The sequence below is a fragment of the Capricornis sumatraensis genome, chromosome 3 (genome assembly GCF_032405125.1).
Source record: "Capricornis sumatraensis isolate serow.1 chromosome 3, serow.2, whole genome shotgun sequence".
Lineage (NCBI taxonomy): Eukaryota > Metazoa > Chordata > Mammalia > Artiodactyla > Bovidae > Capricornis > Capricornis sumatraensis.
Genome location: NC_091071.1, coordinates 161,984,795 through 162,000,492, shown reverse-complemented (window position 1 = coordinate 162,000,492; position 15,698 = coordinate 161,984,795). Strand labels below are relative to the sequence as shown.

The 15,698-nt window shown below is 42.6% G+C and overlaps 1 protein-coding gene across 1 annotated transcript in view; it reads left to right on the top strand.

Moving 5' to 3' along the window:
- DNER (delta/notch like EGF repeat containing) overlaps positions 1-13,498 on the top strand; it is a 374,284-nt gene extending 360,786 nt beyond the window's left edge. The window contains exons 12-13 of the mRNA XM_068968497.1: positions 5,908-6,154; positions 13,387-13,498. Of these exons, the coding sequence (XP_068824598.1) occupies positions 5,908-6,154; positions 13,387-13,498 (359 nt within the window). The remainder of the gene's footprint in view (positions 1-5,907; positions 6,155-13,386) is intronic.
- The last annotated feature ends 2,200 nt before the right edge of the window (positions 13,499-15,698 follow it).

Sequence of the window (15,698 nt, the reverse complement as noted above, 5' to 3'; positions counted from 1 at the left end):
TGAAATGCAAATGCTCCCTGGGATGCAGGAGTGTGACATTTTCCCTGAATAGTTTGTGTGTGTGCATTCCTGGTCATGTACCTGCCGGGGCTGGTGACGTCATGCCGTCCAGTGTGTCCTGGTGCATGGTTCTTCCCCGAGCTCTGCAGTAGCCAACATAGTAAATGATTCCTGCCTTGGGACTCCTGGGATGTGGTGCAGTGATCTGGGAGTGGCAGCTGCAGCCACCTGCTGCTGACATATCCTCCGCCTCACAGACCAAATGTTGGATTTATTCAGATTCAGCCTGGCTACTAACCCAATTACTGTGCAAAGCAGCCATATTCCCTTATTAGGCAAGTTTTAGATGACAGTTTAAGGTGGAAAGAGCAAAGAGAAAGGGAAGAGGGGGAGAAACAGAGATGTCAGGAGAAATCTGGGGATATTTTTTTCAAAGGTCTAAACAACTTGGAATTCAGAGTTTGGGGAAATAGAACAGATGGTCAGAAATACAAATGGTTTAGACAGCTCATCAGGCCTGGGGAAGTGAGCCCGGCACATAACCCAGCACAGTTGTTTGTTTTTCGGTGACAGTGGCCCTGTGCAATTGTGTACTGGCTATGTATATGCCATCAGTGTGATGCGTAAGCTATTTTCATGAAGGTGTGCATTGAGAATTCCCATGGCAGCCATAGCAATCAGATCTGAGCGCTCCACCAAGCTGGAGTAGAAACAGTATTGGCTGCCCTTGTGATGATGCTCAGTGAGTGTTATAGCACACTCCATGAGCCCTGGACTCCAGCCTACAACTGAATTTTTCAGAGAATGTTGAAATACTTGGAAATCAAGTGAGTCATGTTCCTTTTCAGCCAGAACGATGACTTGTCTCTCTCTGTGTGCACCAGGTATTGCCAAATGAAATGGCTGCCAGTCGGGATGGAGTCTTGGTTTCACAAAACACCTCCTCTCTTCCATTGTGAGCATTTATTTGCAGTGACTTATGTCCTTTCTGTCTGCCTGTGTGTGAGCTGGCTCACACAGCACGGTGAATAATGCACAAACGGGCAGTCTTCTTGTTCCACGGACTGTGTGAGCTTGGGTAGGCAGACTCAAATGGCAAAACCAGTCTTCAAGGGCTGTGGTGAAAAACTCAGGAGCCAGATGATCTGGACACAAACTCAGAAGTCACTTCACTCGCCCCAGTCTTCTCAAGCTCTCAGGAACCACGCAGGCTCAGGGCACAAGTCAGTTTCCCTTTAGGCTTCTTGGAAAATGGTCTGCACAGTCGGATCCTTGTTTGGCAGTTTACTTGTGCTCTTCTGAAGGTTGTAACTTTTCAAGGGAAAGAATAGCTGATTCTGAGACTCCAGTGTCCCTGAAAATGTCCCTGGGATGAGAGTATGAGGACTCAGAGGTCACAGATACTTTCACCTAAAAGAGAACAGTGGAAAGATACCTGAGGATTTCACAGGAAGTAAAGTGTAAAGTGAAGTTGCTCAGTCATGTCTGACTCTTTCCGACCCCATGGACTGTAGCTTGCCAGGCTCCTCTGTCCATGGGATTTTCCAAGCAAGAATACTGGAGGGGGTTGCCATTCACAGGAAGACAGACCTATTTTCACCCATACCTTGAATCTCATTTCCAAGCACCCAGAGTCCTAATGTGGAAATGATGGCCTAGAAAGGGTGCTGGTAGAGGTGGTAGAGTGGGTAAAGTAGAGAAGACAACCCTTTTCCCCTGGAAGTTTAGCTTCTGTTTGATCTTAACCTAGCCCATTTTCACCTTCGTGACTTTCTTTCAAATCCTGGATCATTCCATTTGTTTGCAGGTTTGTAAACAGGACATAATTTGACACTCTTTACCTGTGCCAGACACAGAGACTATGCCCCATTCATCTACTTTTTTCTTGCCCATTCAGGTTGGTGTTTTTTGAATGGGCACAGGACAGTGCTCAGTAATCTTCAACTCAGAGTGTGCCTTGAGGACACCATCCTGCTCCTCTGTATCCTTCCTTTTTCCGCCACCACCGGACCACCACCACCACCCATCATGTGCCTGGAAGTGGACTTTCTTTTCTTTACATGTTTTCTAACTTATTCTCCCAACATGTCCATAGGGTATATGTTATAATTGTTGTCTTCTAAATGAAGAAACTGACGCTTAGGGAGGTCAAGCCAGTGTTGCAGCTGGAGACTGTCCCTGGTGGTCCAGTGGTTAAGAATCCACATTCCAGTGCCAGAGACATGGGTTCGATTCCTAGTCTGTGAAGCTCTCACATGCCTCAGAGCAATTAATAAGGCCATGAGCCAGAACTACCAAGCTCCAGCTCTAGGGCCTACATGTCACAAACTATTGAAGTGCACACACTGTGGTATGCAGAGCCCATCCTCTGCAGCAAGAGAAGCCACTGCAATGAAAAGCCCTCCAATGAGAAGCCCTCACATGGCAACTAGAGAGTAGTCCCTGTTCATTGGAACTAGAGAAAGCCCACATGCAGCAATGAAGACCCAGTGCAACCAAAAATAATAAATATGTAAAATTTTTTAAAAATACCACAACTGCAATGAAAGCAAGATTGGTGCGATCCCAAAGCTCACACGCCTTCCATTAGTTATGCTGGAAGATAATCTCATGGGTGTTTTCTTCAAATGACTTATCACTTATTTTTTATTATAAGGAGACTATATTCTTTTTTTTAAAGCTGAAGAAGACTGAGGCATATAAAGGAGGTAGAAATCACATGTAATCATGCTTTTCAGAGATCACTGTTGTTAGCACCCTGCTGTGTGAGGCAGAGGCTGAGAAGTTGGACCTGGAGTTACAGTCAACACTCTCACCCAGGAAGTGGTGTCAGTTTCTAAGCTTTTGTCTATAGAAATGGGAAAAAAGAATGATATATTTTCTGGTGGTTGTGCTGATCAAATGAGATGTTTTCAAAAAGCTTAGTGTAGTAAGAAAACAGCATAGGTTCATCACTATCATTGCTCCATCCTGAGCTTTTCAGTATATAGATAGACTTTGGGAGCTCATCTGAAACTTCCCTGGTCACTCAGATGGTAAAGTGTCTGCCTATAATATGGGAGACCTTGGTTCAATCCCTGAATCGGGAAGATCTCCTGGAGAAGGAAATGGCAACCCACTCTAGTATTCTTGCCTGGAAAATCCCATGGACAGAGGAGCCTGGTAGGCTACAGTCCATGGGGTTGCAAAGAGTCGGACATGACTGAGCGACTTCACTTTTGGAAGCTCATATGTGATTGTAGTACCACTAGGTTCTGTTTGGTAATCTCTTTTTATTTTTTTGCTACTTGATCAATAGCTCTCCATCTCACTAGGCCTTCTCTGGTGGCTCAGCAGTAAAAAATCCATCTGCAATGCAGGAGACAACGGTTTTGATCCCTGAGTCAGGAAGATCCCTTGGAGAAGGAAATGGCAACCCTCTCCAGTATTCTTGTCTGGGAAATCCCCTGGACAAAGGAGGCGGATGGGCTACAGTCCATGGGGTCACAAAGAGTGAGACACAACTTAGTGACTAAACAACAATAAAATCATCTCACTAAGAGTTGAATATTTAGGTTGTTTCCTATTTTTCCATGTTTATGAATTGTGTTGTCTGTTGGTGAGGTAGAGAGAGTATGGGGTTGAGGAACTCTAGCTATATCTGTAATTTTTTTAATTTTTATTTTTTTAATTATGAAGTATGATAACACATTTACAGGAGAGTTGGAAAATACAGGACAAGGGTATATACAGCTCCACTATATATTACAGTTATTTTTTTAAATAGATAAATTAAGATTTTTAGTTGGAGTTTCAATATCAAACTCTCAAAATTAATAGAATGACTCTACAGAGAAGTAGAAGGATATATTAAACCTGCAAAGCACTGTGAACCAATTCAACATAATTAAGATTTATACAGTTTTCACACAGCAGTAGGGTACAAATTCTGTTCAGGTTCCCATAGACTGTAAGCTGCATGTGTGCATGTGTGTGAAGTCAACTTCAGTCGTGTCCGACTCTTTGGGAACCTATGGACTGTAGCCTGCCAGGACCCTCTGTCCATGGGATTCTCCAAGCAAGGATACTGGAGTGGGTTGCCATTTCTTCCTCCAGGGGATCTTTCCAACCCAGAGATCAAACCTGGGTCTATCACATCTCCTCCATTGGCAGGCAGATTCTTTACCACTAGTGCCACCTGGGAAGCCCTCGACTATAAACTAGAAGACACGAAAGCATATCCAGGGATAACAGCAGGTGCAGAAATTTCATGGTCTAAAGGTACTGAAATCATCCAGAGTCTGTTCTCTTATCACTGTGGAATTATGTCAGAAATCAGCATCAAAAAATATTTGAAAATAACCCACATATTTTTAAATGCAGTGTGATGTAGAGATCTTCGACTTAGCCATTGAAAGCCTCAATAAAGTTAGACTGAAAAAAAAACACAGGGTGATTGCAGAGAAGAAAGCATTCAAATGAAAAAAATTAGTATCAAAATGAGAAATCAATATTAAAGATGCTTTAAATAGAATCCCATGTATTTGTAAGTTAAATGTCCACTTTTAAATGTTGGGTGTATCTAAGAAGTAATCACAAGGAAAATTAGAAAATATTGGTAATAGAGTAAAAATAAAAAGAGAATTTACCCGAATTTGTTGCATGCAGCTGAAGTTGCTCAGTGGAGTTAAATGCAATGTGGAGTCTTGAATAAGAGATGAAAACAAATAATAGACACTAGCATAAAATTTTGTGAAATTTGAACAAAATCTATATATCAGTTAATAATATGTATCATTTGTTAATTTCCTGTTTTTTTTTTACAGCATGATTTATTTTTTATATTCTCAGAATTGGATTAGAAGTTTCAAGCCTCATTCAACAGTCGTTTTAAATCACTAAGATAATTTTTTTAGCATTTAAGCAGTTACACTAGATTTTATTTGTAACATTTCATTTCTTTTAAAAAAACCATAAACATTTAAAGCAAAGAAGGTGATATATGAATATATGCTAACTTTGAGCAGGGAATCCATCTGGGTCTGCGCTTATTTTCTGAACTTATTTTCTAAATGTGTGATAGTTGATAATCTAACATTTGAAAATTGTGCTTCTGAGATGAACATCTTTGTACACAGGGCTTTATACATTTTTTAGGACCATTTTCTCAGCAAAAATTCTGAAAATTGGAATTTCTGGGTCAAAGGGTACTCTATGTAGTCCATACAGGGGTTGTGTATCAGTTCACTGGAGAAGGAAATGGCAACCCACTCCAGTGTTCTTGCCTGGAGAATCCCAGGGATGGGGGAGGCTGGTGGGCTGCCGTCTATGGGGTCGCACAGAGTCAGACACGACTGAAGTGACTTAGTAGTAGTAGTAGTAGTATCAGTTCACACAGTCCCTATTTCTACACGCTTGTCTACTGTGGTTATCGAAATTTTAAAATAATATTTGGGAACTGATGTAGGACTTGCATAGTTAAAAAAAATTATGAAGCCAAGCAGTTTTCTACTTATATTTCCTTGATGAATTCCTTTTTATATTCTTTACCCATTTTTCTATGGCATGTTCCTGATTTTTCTTAATGATTTGTAAGAGGTCTTTATATATTAAGGATATTAATATATATCCTGTAGCCCACCAGGCTCTTCTGTCCATGGGGTTTCCCAGGCAAGAATACTGGAGTGGGTTGCCATCTGGATTATCCATAGAAAATAATCCATCCTGTAGCCCACCAGGCTCCTCTGTCCATGGGGTTTCCCAGGCAAGAATACTGGAGTGGGTTGCCATCTGGATTATCCATAGAAAATAATCCTTTGCAGTTTGGACAGCTCTTATCATTTATGTTCCTGGTGTGAGGACAGGGAAGTCCTTCCCCTTCAAAAGGCCCCAGCTGATACCCAGGCATTTGCTTGTTTTCACCTTCAGACCTCCAGTGGAAGTCTGGACATATGGCGGAGAGTCTAACCAACATGCCTCGGCACTCTCTCTACATCATCATCGGCGCCCTCTGTGTCGCCTTCATCCTGATGCTCATCATCTTGATTGTGGGGATCTGCCGCATCAGCCGCATTGAGTACCAGGGCTCGGCCAGGCCAGCTTACGAGGAGTTCTACAACTGCCGCAGCATCGACAGCGAGTTCAGCAACGCCATCGCCTCCATCCGGCATGCCAGGTGAGTGGTGGGAGTCAGCGTGCTAGGTACCAGGGTTATATTATGGACAGGACTTCACATCCGCAAGGGGGATTTCAAAGACTTTACATCTGCAAAGGGGATTTCAAAGAATAAAGCATAGATTCAAGGTAGTATTGAGGGACCAGATAATGAGACTGCTTTATAAACAAACCCCTCTAATTTGCTGCCAACTTTCTATTTTCATTGAATACATTCATTCGTTTAATTTGTGTTTATCTCTGCTATAAACATTTGACTCTTCATCACTGTGTATGAAACAGGTTTTGATGATTTCTTTTTGAAATGTGTTTAGCTGTGTTGTTCTTCAGTGTGACTATAAATGATCACATGTGATTTAAGGGCTTAGTTAAAGAAAGTCACATAGCAGTCATTCTGTTGTTAAGTTCTTATTGTATAAAATAGTGTCTGGGGGAAAGATTCCTGGAGAGACAGGAGTTAGTGTGGTATAGAAATAACCTGAGTCAGGGTGTCAGACATCTGACATTAAGCCCAGCTGCTCCATTACTTGATTATAGTTTAGGTAGATGATTCAACCTTCCACAAATACAGTTCCTTCAACTGTAGGAAGGGAGAACTACCTCCTATGACAATCAAATTATAAATAGTAAAGGATTGTATAAACAGATAATGCTGTATTTACTTCTCCAATGTATTACAACATGTGAAAAAAATCAACTAATCTAATTTTGTTGATTTTGGTCAGGAATATTTATATGAAAATGATAGTGATATTGAATGTTAAAACACCATCTTTTCCTTTAATTGGCAGAACAATCTAAAGGACCTGATTCAGAAAGTCAATGTGCTATAGCAAAAAGAGGGCTGAGTTCGGTGTCTTAAGATTGGACCTCCAGGGAACTATTACCTGTATAATCTTTGTTGGGATGTTGTGACCAATATTGTTTGAGGAACAAGCCGATCCAAGTTCTGTCTGAATGGAATGGAAGTTCAGAGGGTCAGAAGGTTCAGTTCAGTGCAGTTCAGTCGCTCAGTCGTGTCTGACTCTTTGCGACCCCATGGACTGCAGCACACCAGGCCTCTCTGTCCATCACCAACTCCTGGAGTCAGAAAGTTAGCCTTCTTCAAAAGGAAACCTCCAAACCCAGGGCTCAGATCTTAGGATGAGTCCAGTGGAAACAAAAACCACTGGGTTCTAGAGAATGAGCCAGTGGAAGAGAGAAGTTGGGGGACTTAGGGCATCTGTCCCAAAGCCAAAGGAAACTTCTTTGTAGGAGTAGCACTATCCCCATTTCTGTAACTTTGAGAGAGAAAGGAGGATTCAACCCTCTTCCACATCAGGCTCCACAGATCAGCCTTTGTCATGGACCCCATTTTAGAATCACCTCAGCAACACAGCTTCCGGGAAACCCTGAGATGAATCCTTGCAAATCTCTTCTAGTTTAGTTAATCTTTCCTCTTGCTCAAAGGGCAATGTGATTTATTACTGTATGTCCAGTGGGTCCTGGCATGTGGTAGACCTCACTAAAATGTAAGGTCTGAAATGAATGGATGATTCTCAATGAGCAATTGGCACAGGATGTCTTGATCTGCCTGAGAAATAGATTCATCCTAGGGCACCAGCTTAGTCAGTGGTACCAGCTTGCAAGAGTATTTAGAGTATCTTGAAATTATTGTATGAGCAGTGAAAATGTAAAAAGAAGAGGCTATGGTTGCTGTGCTCAGTTGCCCAGTCTTATCCAACTCTTTGTGGCCCCATGGACTGTAGTCTGCCAGGCTTCTCTATCCTTGGAATTTTCCAGGCAAGAATCCTGGAGTGGGTAGCCATTTCATCTCCAGGGGATCCTTCTGACCCAGGGATTGAACACACATCTCTTGTGTCTCCTGTGTCGGCAGGTGTATTCTTTACCATTTGGGAAGCCCTAGAAGTAGAGACTAGGCAAAATCTTTTGTGACTCAGAATTCTTCCCAGAAGGGCTTAGTTCACCCAGAAAGAACAGAATCCATGGTTCTATATGGGGATGTATTGGAAGACCCGAGGAAATCAGATTCCCTCCCCGACCCCTCCCCTGAAAGGAATCTCTGGCTAAGGTCCTTTTGCATCCAGGAGGAAGAGTATTCTATCTCAGCCCTGGAATAAGTTAAGATAGATTCTTCTGGGCTTCCTGCTTGTGCAGCCCACTGGGAAGATATTTAACTGAATACCCTTGGAAGGAAAGGAGAAACTTGAAAGCATTTACAAACCTGGTTCTTATTTGGTACTGATTTTTATCAAAAATATTTACTGCAGAATTCCTAACCAACAAACTCCTGGATGCACCAGTGACTGCAGATAAAATCTTTGATGTTATTACAATGCCTTCCCACATATATCTGAGAACATTCCCATCTAAACATTTCTTTAGCTATGACCTAGAGTTTCCACAGCCTGGTTCTCCAGAGGCTATACCTGGGTCTCTGGCAGGTTGGCGCTTTTTCTCCCTTTTCCTGGAAACCCTGGAAAGGCAATGACAAAAACAGAGTCCTTTTGGTATTCCACACTTCCTAGTTTTGAGCAACAGCCTATGGCTAACTTGTCTATTTCATGGCCTGTCTCTCTGCCACTGTGCTGGAGGTGACATTGGCTCAGAATGGCTGCAGCTCAGAAGCTGCACAGGACGAACACTGTCTGGGTCATTGGTGACGTTCCCCTTTTCCCCAGGAAGTGTCCGGTGACTCTGACCTCAGCAGTCCGTCTGCTGGTGCTGATGATGGGCTGAGAAGCAGTGCCCCCCTACTCCTCCCTGCCCTAGGACTCATCTGCTCCTCAGCTGCTTCGCTCATACTCAGGCTGCAAAGACTTTGTAACAGACTGGCGGGAGGGAAGTCACAACTCTCCACGTTCTGTATCTGAGGTCACACTTGGAAGCTGACCACCAATTACGGGAGACAAACCAGAAAGCAGGGAAAGGACAAAGTCGCTCTTTCTCAAAGAGCATCTCCCAATGTGGGCCTTTTTTTAAAAAAATATTTATTTATTTGGCTGCATGCATGCCAAGTCGCTTCAGTCATGTCTGACTCGTTGTGACCCTTTGAACTGTAGTGCACCAGACTCCTCTGTCCATGGGATTCTCTAGGCAAGAATACTGGAGTGGGTTTCCATGCCCTCCTTCAGGGGATCTTCCCCACCCAGGGACCAAACCAGCATCTCTTACATCTCCTGCATTGGCAAGCAGGTTCTTTACCACTAGTACCACCTGGGAAGCCCCATTTGGCTGCACTGGGTCTTAATCGTGACATGTGACATCTTTAGTTGGGACACAAAGGATCTAGTTCCGTAACCAGGGATCGAACCTGTGCCCCTGCATTGGGAGCTCAGAGTCTTAGCCACTGGATAGCCAGAGAAGTCCCTTGATATGGCCTTTTTAAAGCTTACATCCACCTGCTCTTCTCCAAGGTGTGGACTAGCTATTGATTTCCAGGGAAACATGAACTAGAAGAATGTATATACTTTGACTCCTTCGACACTGGTGTTGTGGTCTTTTGTCTCTTTAGTAAAGTAAGGTACACAGCACTGGTCACCAACTGTGGTGTTTGAGTGTCAGTTGCCTTTATGCCACGCTGCACAGCTGCTGTTAGTGCTTCTACAACAGTAACATGGCCAGACACAGTGCTAAGTCCTTCGGAGAGAGGACCATGGGTGATCCTTAGAGTCTTCATCAATGGCCTGTAAAACATCTTAGACTTTGTGGGCCATTCAGTCTCCGTGACCAACTCTGTCTTTGTCCTGTGACAGCACCAGAGGCATTATGAATGGGCACAACTGTGTTCCAATAAAACTTTATTTTAAAAAACAGGCAGTAGGCTATTACTGGCTTGCAGACTGTGGTTTGCTAATCCTAGGCCTACATTGTAATTTTCTTTGGCTTCCACCTTTTAAAAATTGTTTTAATAATTAATATGTCTCTTTAGGATAAGGGAAAACTGCATTGTTCTTGAATAGAACAGTTGCATGAAAACTCCTGCCATAACATAGGCAAGCTCTGACATTGGTTTAATGCCTGATAGTTTAAAATGGAATTCTATAGGTGTTAGTTGATTCCTTAACATCCACCCAGTTCTGAGACACAAAGGAAATATGCAGAGCTGTTAGCATGGGAAATCTAAGTAGGAATGCATATTTGTTTGGCACTCGCCACTGTGATAGGTGTGGGAGACTGAAGGAGAGTCCTATTATTGTGTTTTATAAACCATCTTAGCCCCCATATGGTAGACACTGTGCTTTGGGTGGAGACCTCAATGTCTTACCTAAGGAATTAGGAGGCTTCTCAGCTGCTAATTAGGTCATAGTGCAAGGAATCCAGTTCCAGTGGTACTGGGCATTCAGCTCAGTTCAGTCACTCAGTCATGTCCGACTCTTCGCAACCCCATGAATCGCAGCACGCCAGGCCTCCCTGTCCATCACCAACTCCCAGAGTACGTTCAGACTCATGTCCATCGAATCCGTAATGCCATCCAGCCATCTCATCCTCAGTCATCCCCTTCTCCTCCTGCCCCCAATCCCTCCCAGCATCAGAGTCTTTTCCAATGAGTCATCTCTTCGCATGAGGTGGCCAAAGGACTGGAGTTTCAGCTTTGGCATCATTCCTTCCAAAGAAATCCCAGGGCTGATCTCCTTTAGGATGGACTGGTTGGATCTCCTTGCAGTCCAAGGGACTCTCAAGAGTCTTCTCCAACACCACAGTTCAAAAGCATCAATTCTTCAGTGCTCAGCCTCCTTCACAGTCCAACTCTCATATCTGTACATGACCACAGGAAAAACCATAGCCTTGACTAGACGGACCTTAGTCGGCAAAGTAAAGCCTCTGCTTTTGAATATGCTATCTAGGTTGGTCATAACTTTTCTTCCAAGGAGTAAGCGTCTTTTAATTTCATGGCTGCAGTCACCATCTGCAGTGATTTGTTACCAGCATTATACTCTGTGACCCCCATTAGCACTGATGCACACAGTTGAGCTTCCCATGTAGACCCAAAGCAGTGCCTCCTTGTCCTTTAGTTGACTTTGCATGTCCACAGTGGATGCATGGAAGCTCTTAACTGCCTTCATGTTCAGTGGGACAGTCAGCCTCAAACCTGTCTTGTCAGTATCCAGCTCCATGACAATAATTTAAAGGTCACAGCCCTTAGCTTGTGGATGGATTGCCTAACATGGATGCATTGAATTTTCTAGCTTTGGAGGAAACAGATTATTCTTCAAACTGGAATCACGTAAAAAACAAAAACGGGTATTGTAAACCTATATTCAACCTATTAAGTTGCTCGGATGTTTGCTCTTGGCCAGCCAGCTGATTCATAGGCAATAATTCACTGACCCTCTTGTCGGAGTTCCAGCAGGAAACCATCCCATGGCTGCCATGTTTGGATACAGAGGGCTTTACACTGGGATTTCCTGATTTTCAAAATTAATTAGATTAATATCATGAGTGGTAGATTGTTACCGATATATTGAGCTATTTTATGAGAATATCTTGTCAAAATGCTTGCTCCATAAAGTAGCCTCTGAAATGTTCAGACTTCAGAGAAAGTGTTAAGAGCCGATTGGCTTTGACGTTGTTGCTTCTTTCCTGTTCTCAGATTGTGCAGACCTCAGGCAATTTAGATAAACACATCTCAGGCTGGAATCCAACCCACACTTATGCCCACACAACTCCGGACTTTCAGTGAGGCTAACCTTTTAGGCATGATATACTTGAAGCCTTTTTAATATTGCCTCCAAGAGCTGTGGTTTCTTAGTGGCAAAATGCTTTAACTCTTTCTTAAAAAATATTTATTTTATATTTATTTATTTATTTGACTGTGTTGTGTCTTTGTTGTGGCACATGGGATTTTCACTGTGGCATGCAAACTCTTAGAGGCAATGTGTGGGATCTAGTTCCTTAACCAGGGATTGAACCCACATTGGGAGCATGGAATCTTAGCCACTGGACCACCAAGGAAGGCCCCATTTCTCTATCTTTGTACTTTGCCTGGTGCCCATCTAGCATGTTTGTGCCTTTGCTTTCCTGAAGGTCAGTAAGTCTTGAGTGAATTGGAATTACAAGATGGATGAATGTTTAAAAATAAACGATCATATGAAGAATGTAATGTTTTCTCACTTCCCACTTGATTCTACTTCTCATCTCTGTACGTGAGAAGACAGACTTTCCAAGATATAAAAAGAAGAGACAGGAAAGGTGGAGAGATGGGTTTAAAGCCATGGTAAACAAGTCCCAAGAAATCCTTGGGGGCCCATCCTGGCAATCCTCTTAAAATCTGAGATTCCTTTAAAATTTCTTTTTTAATAGACTTCATTGGACTTGAAATGGTTAAAAAAATGTTGTTTATAAAAGAGAGGAGGGTTGGTGGGCTAGTGGGGAAGATTGTTTAAATCCCATTGCACTCCAGGGACCTTTATGGAAGGTGAAGTCCTGAATGGGAAGAGACCACCCAGAAGTTGAATTGACTTTGTTTTAATAATTGCCATTTCAACACTGGCTTAGCGGGAGCTCCTGAAATTGGATTTTGACACTCTTGGGCTTCTGCACATCAGACCTGCCGTCAAGGGGTGTTTGATACACACAAATCTGTTGGGGCAAAGGCTTTGTGCTCAAAGAAGCAATGGCCTGTGTGTCCTTGGGGGTTGGGGAGTGATAGGTGGGTGGGATGGGATGGAGGGCCCACACAGATCCTGGACCAGCACCTCATTATTGGAAATCATTTCCTCCCTCTCCCTTTCTCCTGGTCTTGGGACCTCAGGTTGCCTCTGAGCCCTCACCAGCCCTCCTGCAAGTCCCAGCGGGGAGGGACCATTAGGGAAGCCCACCCAGCCATTCCACATTCCAGGCATCAGAGTGGATATAAAATAAACTCACCTCTCCAAACCGCTCTGGGTCTGAGAAGAAAAAAGACCAATCGATACATGTTTTCTCAAAACCTATTGAAGAGCCCTCATGCCTGACTGCTTTCCCAAGATTTAACCTACAAGCTTCAATATTAATTTGGACTCTACCTTGTGTGAAATCCATTTTTTGCCTCCCACGCCAAAGGCTAAGGTTTATAGTTACTCAATATTAAGATCAGGAAGACTTAAATGTCTGTACTTGCTAGAGAGGATATCTTAGAGAATTTTATAGTTCCATTTGATTCTTGAATGTAAGTTATTGTCACCATTTACCTTTAATAGGACTTGAGAAGCCACTATTTCTCTAACCAGAGTCCTCTCTCTGCAATTTCAGGTTTGGAAAGAAATCCCGGCCTGCGATGTATGACGTGACCCCCATCGCCTATGAGGATTACAGCCCTGATGACAAGCCCTTGGTCACACTGATTAAAACAAAAGATTTGTAATCTTTTGGGGGGATTATTTTTCCAAAAGATGGGCTACTACATTCGTTTAAATATTTTTAAGAAAAGGAAAAGCTTAAGAAATTTAAGATGTTAGCTGCTCAAAAGTTTTCAGTAGACTATTTAAGAACTAATTTTCTGCAGCTTTTAGTTTGAAAAAAATATTTTAAAAACGGAATTTGTGAAATCCGTAGGCTATGTTTTCATGTACTTTCTGCTCTCTAAATGGTAGGCTTCGACTAGTGTGTGGACCTTCCACAGTAGATATTCTCATGAACCAGATTGATTTCAGCAGTGGTTACAGAGTAAGTCTAATCAAGGACAAGTTTGTATTTGACGTGTGAGTGCTGACTTTTTGAGTAGAGTTAGGAAACACTTGTAGTATGAACTATAATACAGTATACCCATTAACTTAAAAAGAAGTCTGAAATGTTTGTTCTGTGAAAAACTAGTTTAATGTACTATTCCTAACCCGAATGAAATTAGCCTTTGCCTTATTCTGTGCATGGGTAAGTAACTTATTTCTGCACTGTTTTGTTGAACCTTGCGGAAACCGGAAACATTCTCTTGAGTTTGTTGGTTTTCCTGTCGTTTTCGTACCAGTCATCAAGCTAGGCCTTGAAAACATACATGATGACAGGGTCTAGTGAGGCAAATTGTGATCGAATTGAATCTGTATTTTCCTCTGTATTGTGAGTAAATTCAATTTATGTTGGAGTTGTTCCTTGCTAAGAGGTAGTAACTGTAAGAGCGTACGGATTCCTTCAGTAGTGAGTATATCTCATAGCGCATCTTTATTTATATCCAGGACATTTTTGTGGCTGTATTTGATTGATATGTGCTTCTTCTGATTCTTGCTAATTTCAAAGAATATTGAATAAATGTTACCAAGTCAAGGACGCACTTGTCTCTCTCTCTCTCTTTTTTAAATTATAGGAAACATTTGGTTTTGATATGGTAAAGAATCCACCTGCAATACAGGAGGTCCCAGGTTCAGTCCCTGGGTTGGGAAGATCCCCTGGAGAGGGGAATGGCAACCCACCCCAGTATTCTTGACTGGAGAACTCCATGGACAGAGGAACTTGGCTGGCTACAGTTCACAGCGTCGCAGAGTCAGATACGACTGAGCAACTGATACACACACATCAAACAAAAAGAAAATCTTACTTAAAAATTTATTTTTACATTTTAAATAGTCCAAGAAGTACATTTTTGTGGCTGCTGGAGTCATTCCCTGTTTCTTCCAGAAGCCCTTCTGACCTCCTAATTGTCAGTGAACCATCCCTACTGTCTTATAAGGTGAAAAAAATAACAAAAATTCCCATCGTAGCTCTTGCATCAGAATTTGTCAGTGAAATGTAGCACGTACAACTATTGAGGTACATTGAAATCCAGAAACGCTTCTGGACATGATGTGCAGGGAACCTACAGCTTTCAGAAATGTCTTACAAAGGCTGCTCTCCTGCGGGGGTTTGGCAGTGGGGGGGAGGGGTGTCAAATGAAATCAGCAAGCAGCACCTGGGTCCTTAAAGCTGGAAGGCAGCTTACAGTCACCCTGTGTTCAATTCCATTTTGCATCTAAATGTGGCACTGAAGTCCCAGGGGCTTTAAAAACAAAAACCAAAAAACTGCTTCATCTTCACATGGGAACATTTGGTGAGACCAAGAGAAGCTCTGAAATTAGGTGCAAGGGAAGGCTTTAGGCAAAAAGAAGCATTTACGATGCTTTTCCTTCTTTCTCTTCCCTTAGAACATCTGTCCCCAATCCTACAAGTGATATAGCGATACACTCACACTCTGATTATTAAATGATACAGTGCAATAGGGTAATATTTTTAGTTTGAGTGTTTGGAAGTGAAGTAAGAACAAAATCTGAGCAGGGCTGATTAGCACCCATGGAACACAGGCAGGCGTTTTACTTCCATCTTCCTGGGGAAGACTCGGCTGTGCGGGGCACAGACACCTCCATCCCCAGGAGACGGCCTGGAAACCACCCATCTCCTGTGGACTCCCAAGGGCATGGTCAAGTGCTGCCGTGACCTTCATCTGGAGCTGCTTCCCACACAGGCTCTCAAATAATTTTTAATCTTCCAAATTCTTTTTTTTTTTAACTTTTTTGAAGATTTATTTTTTATTTGGAGGATGATTGCTTTACGGTATCATGTTGGTTTCTGCTGTACAAGGTGAATCGGCTATAAGTATA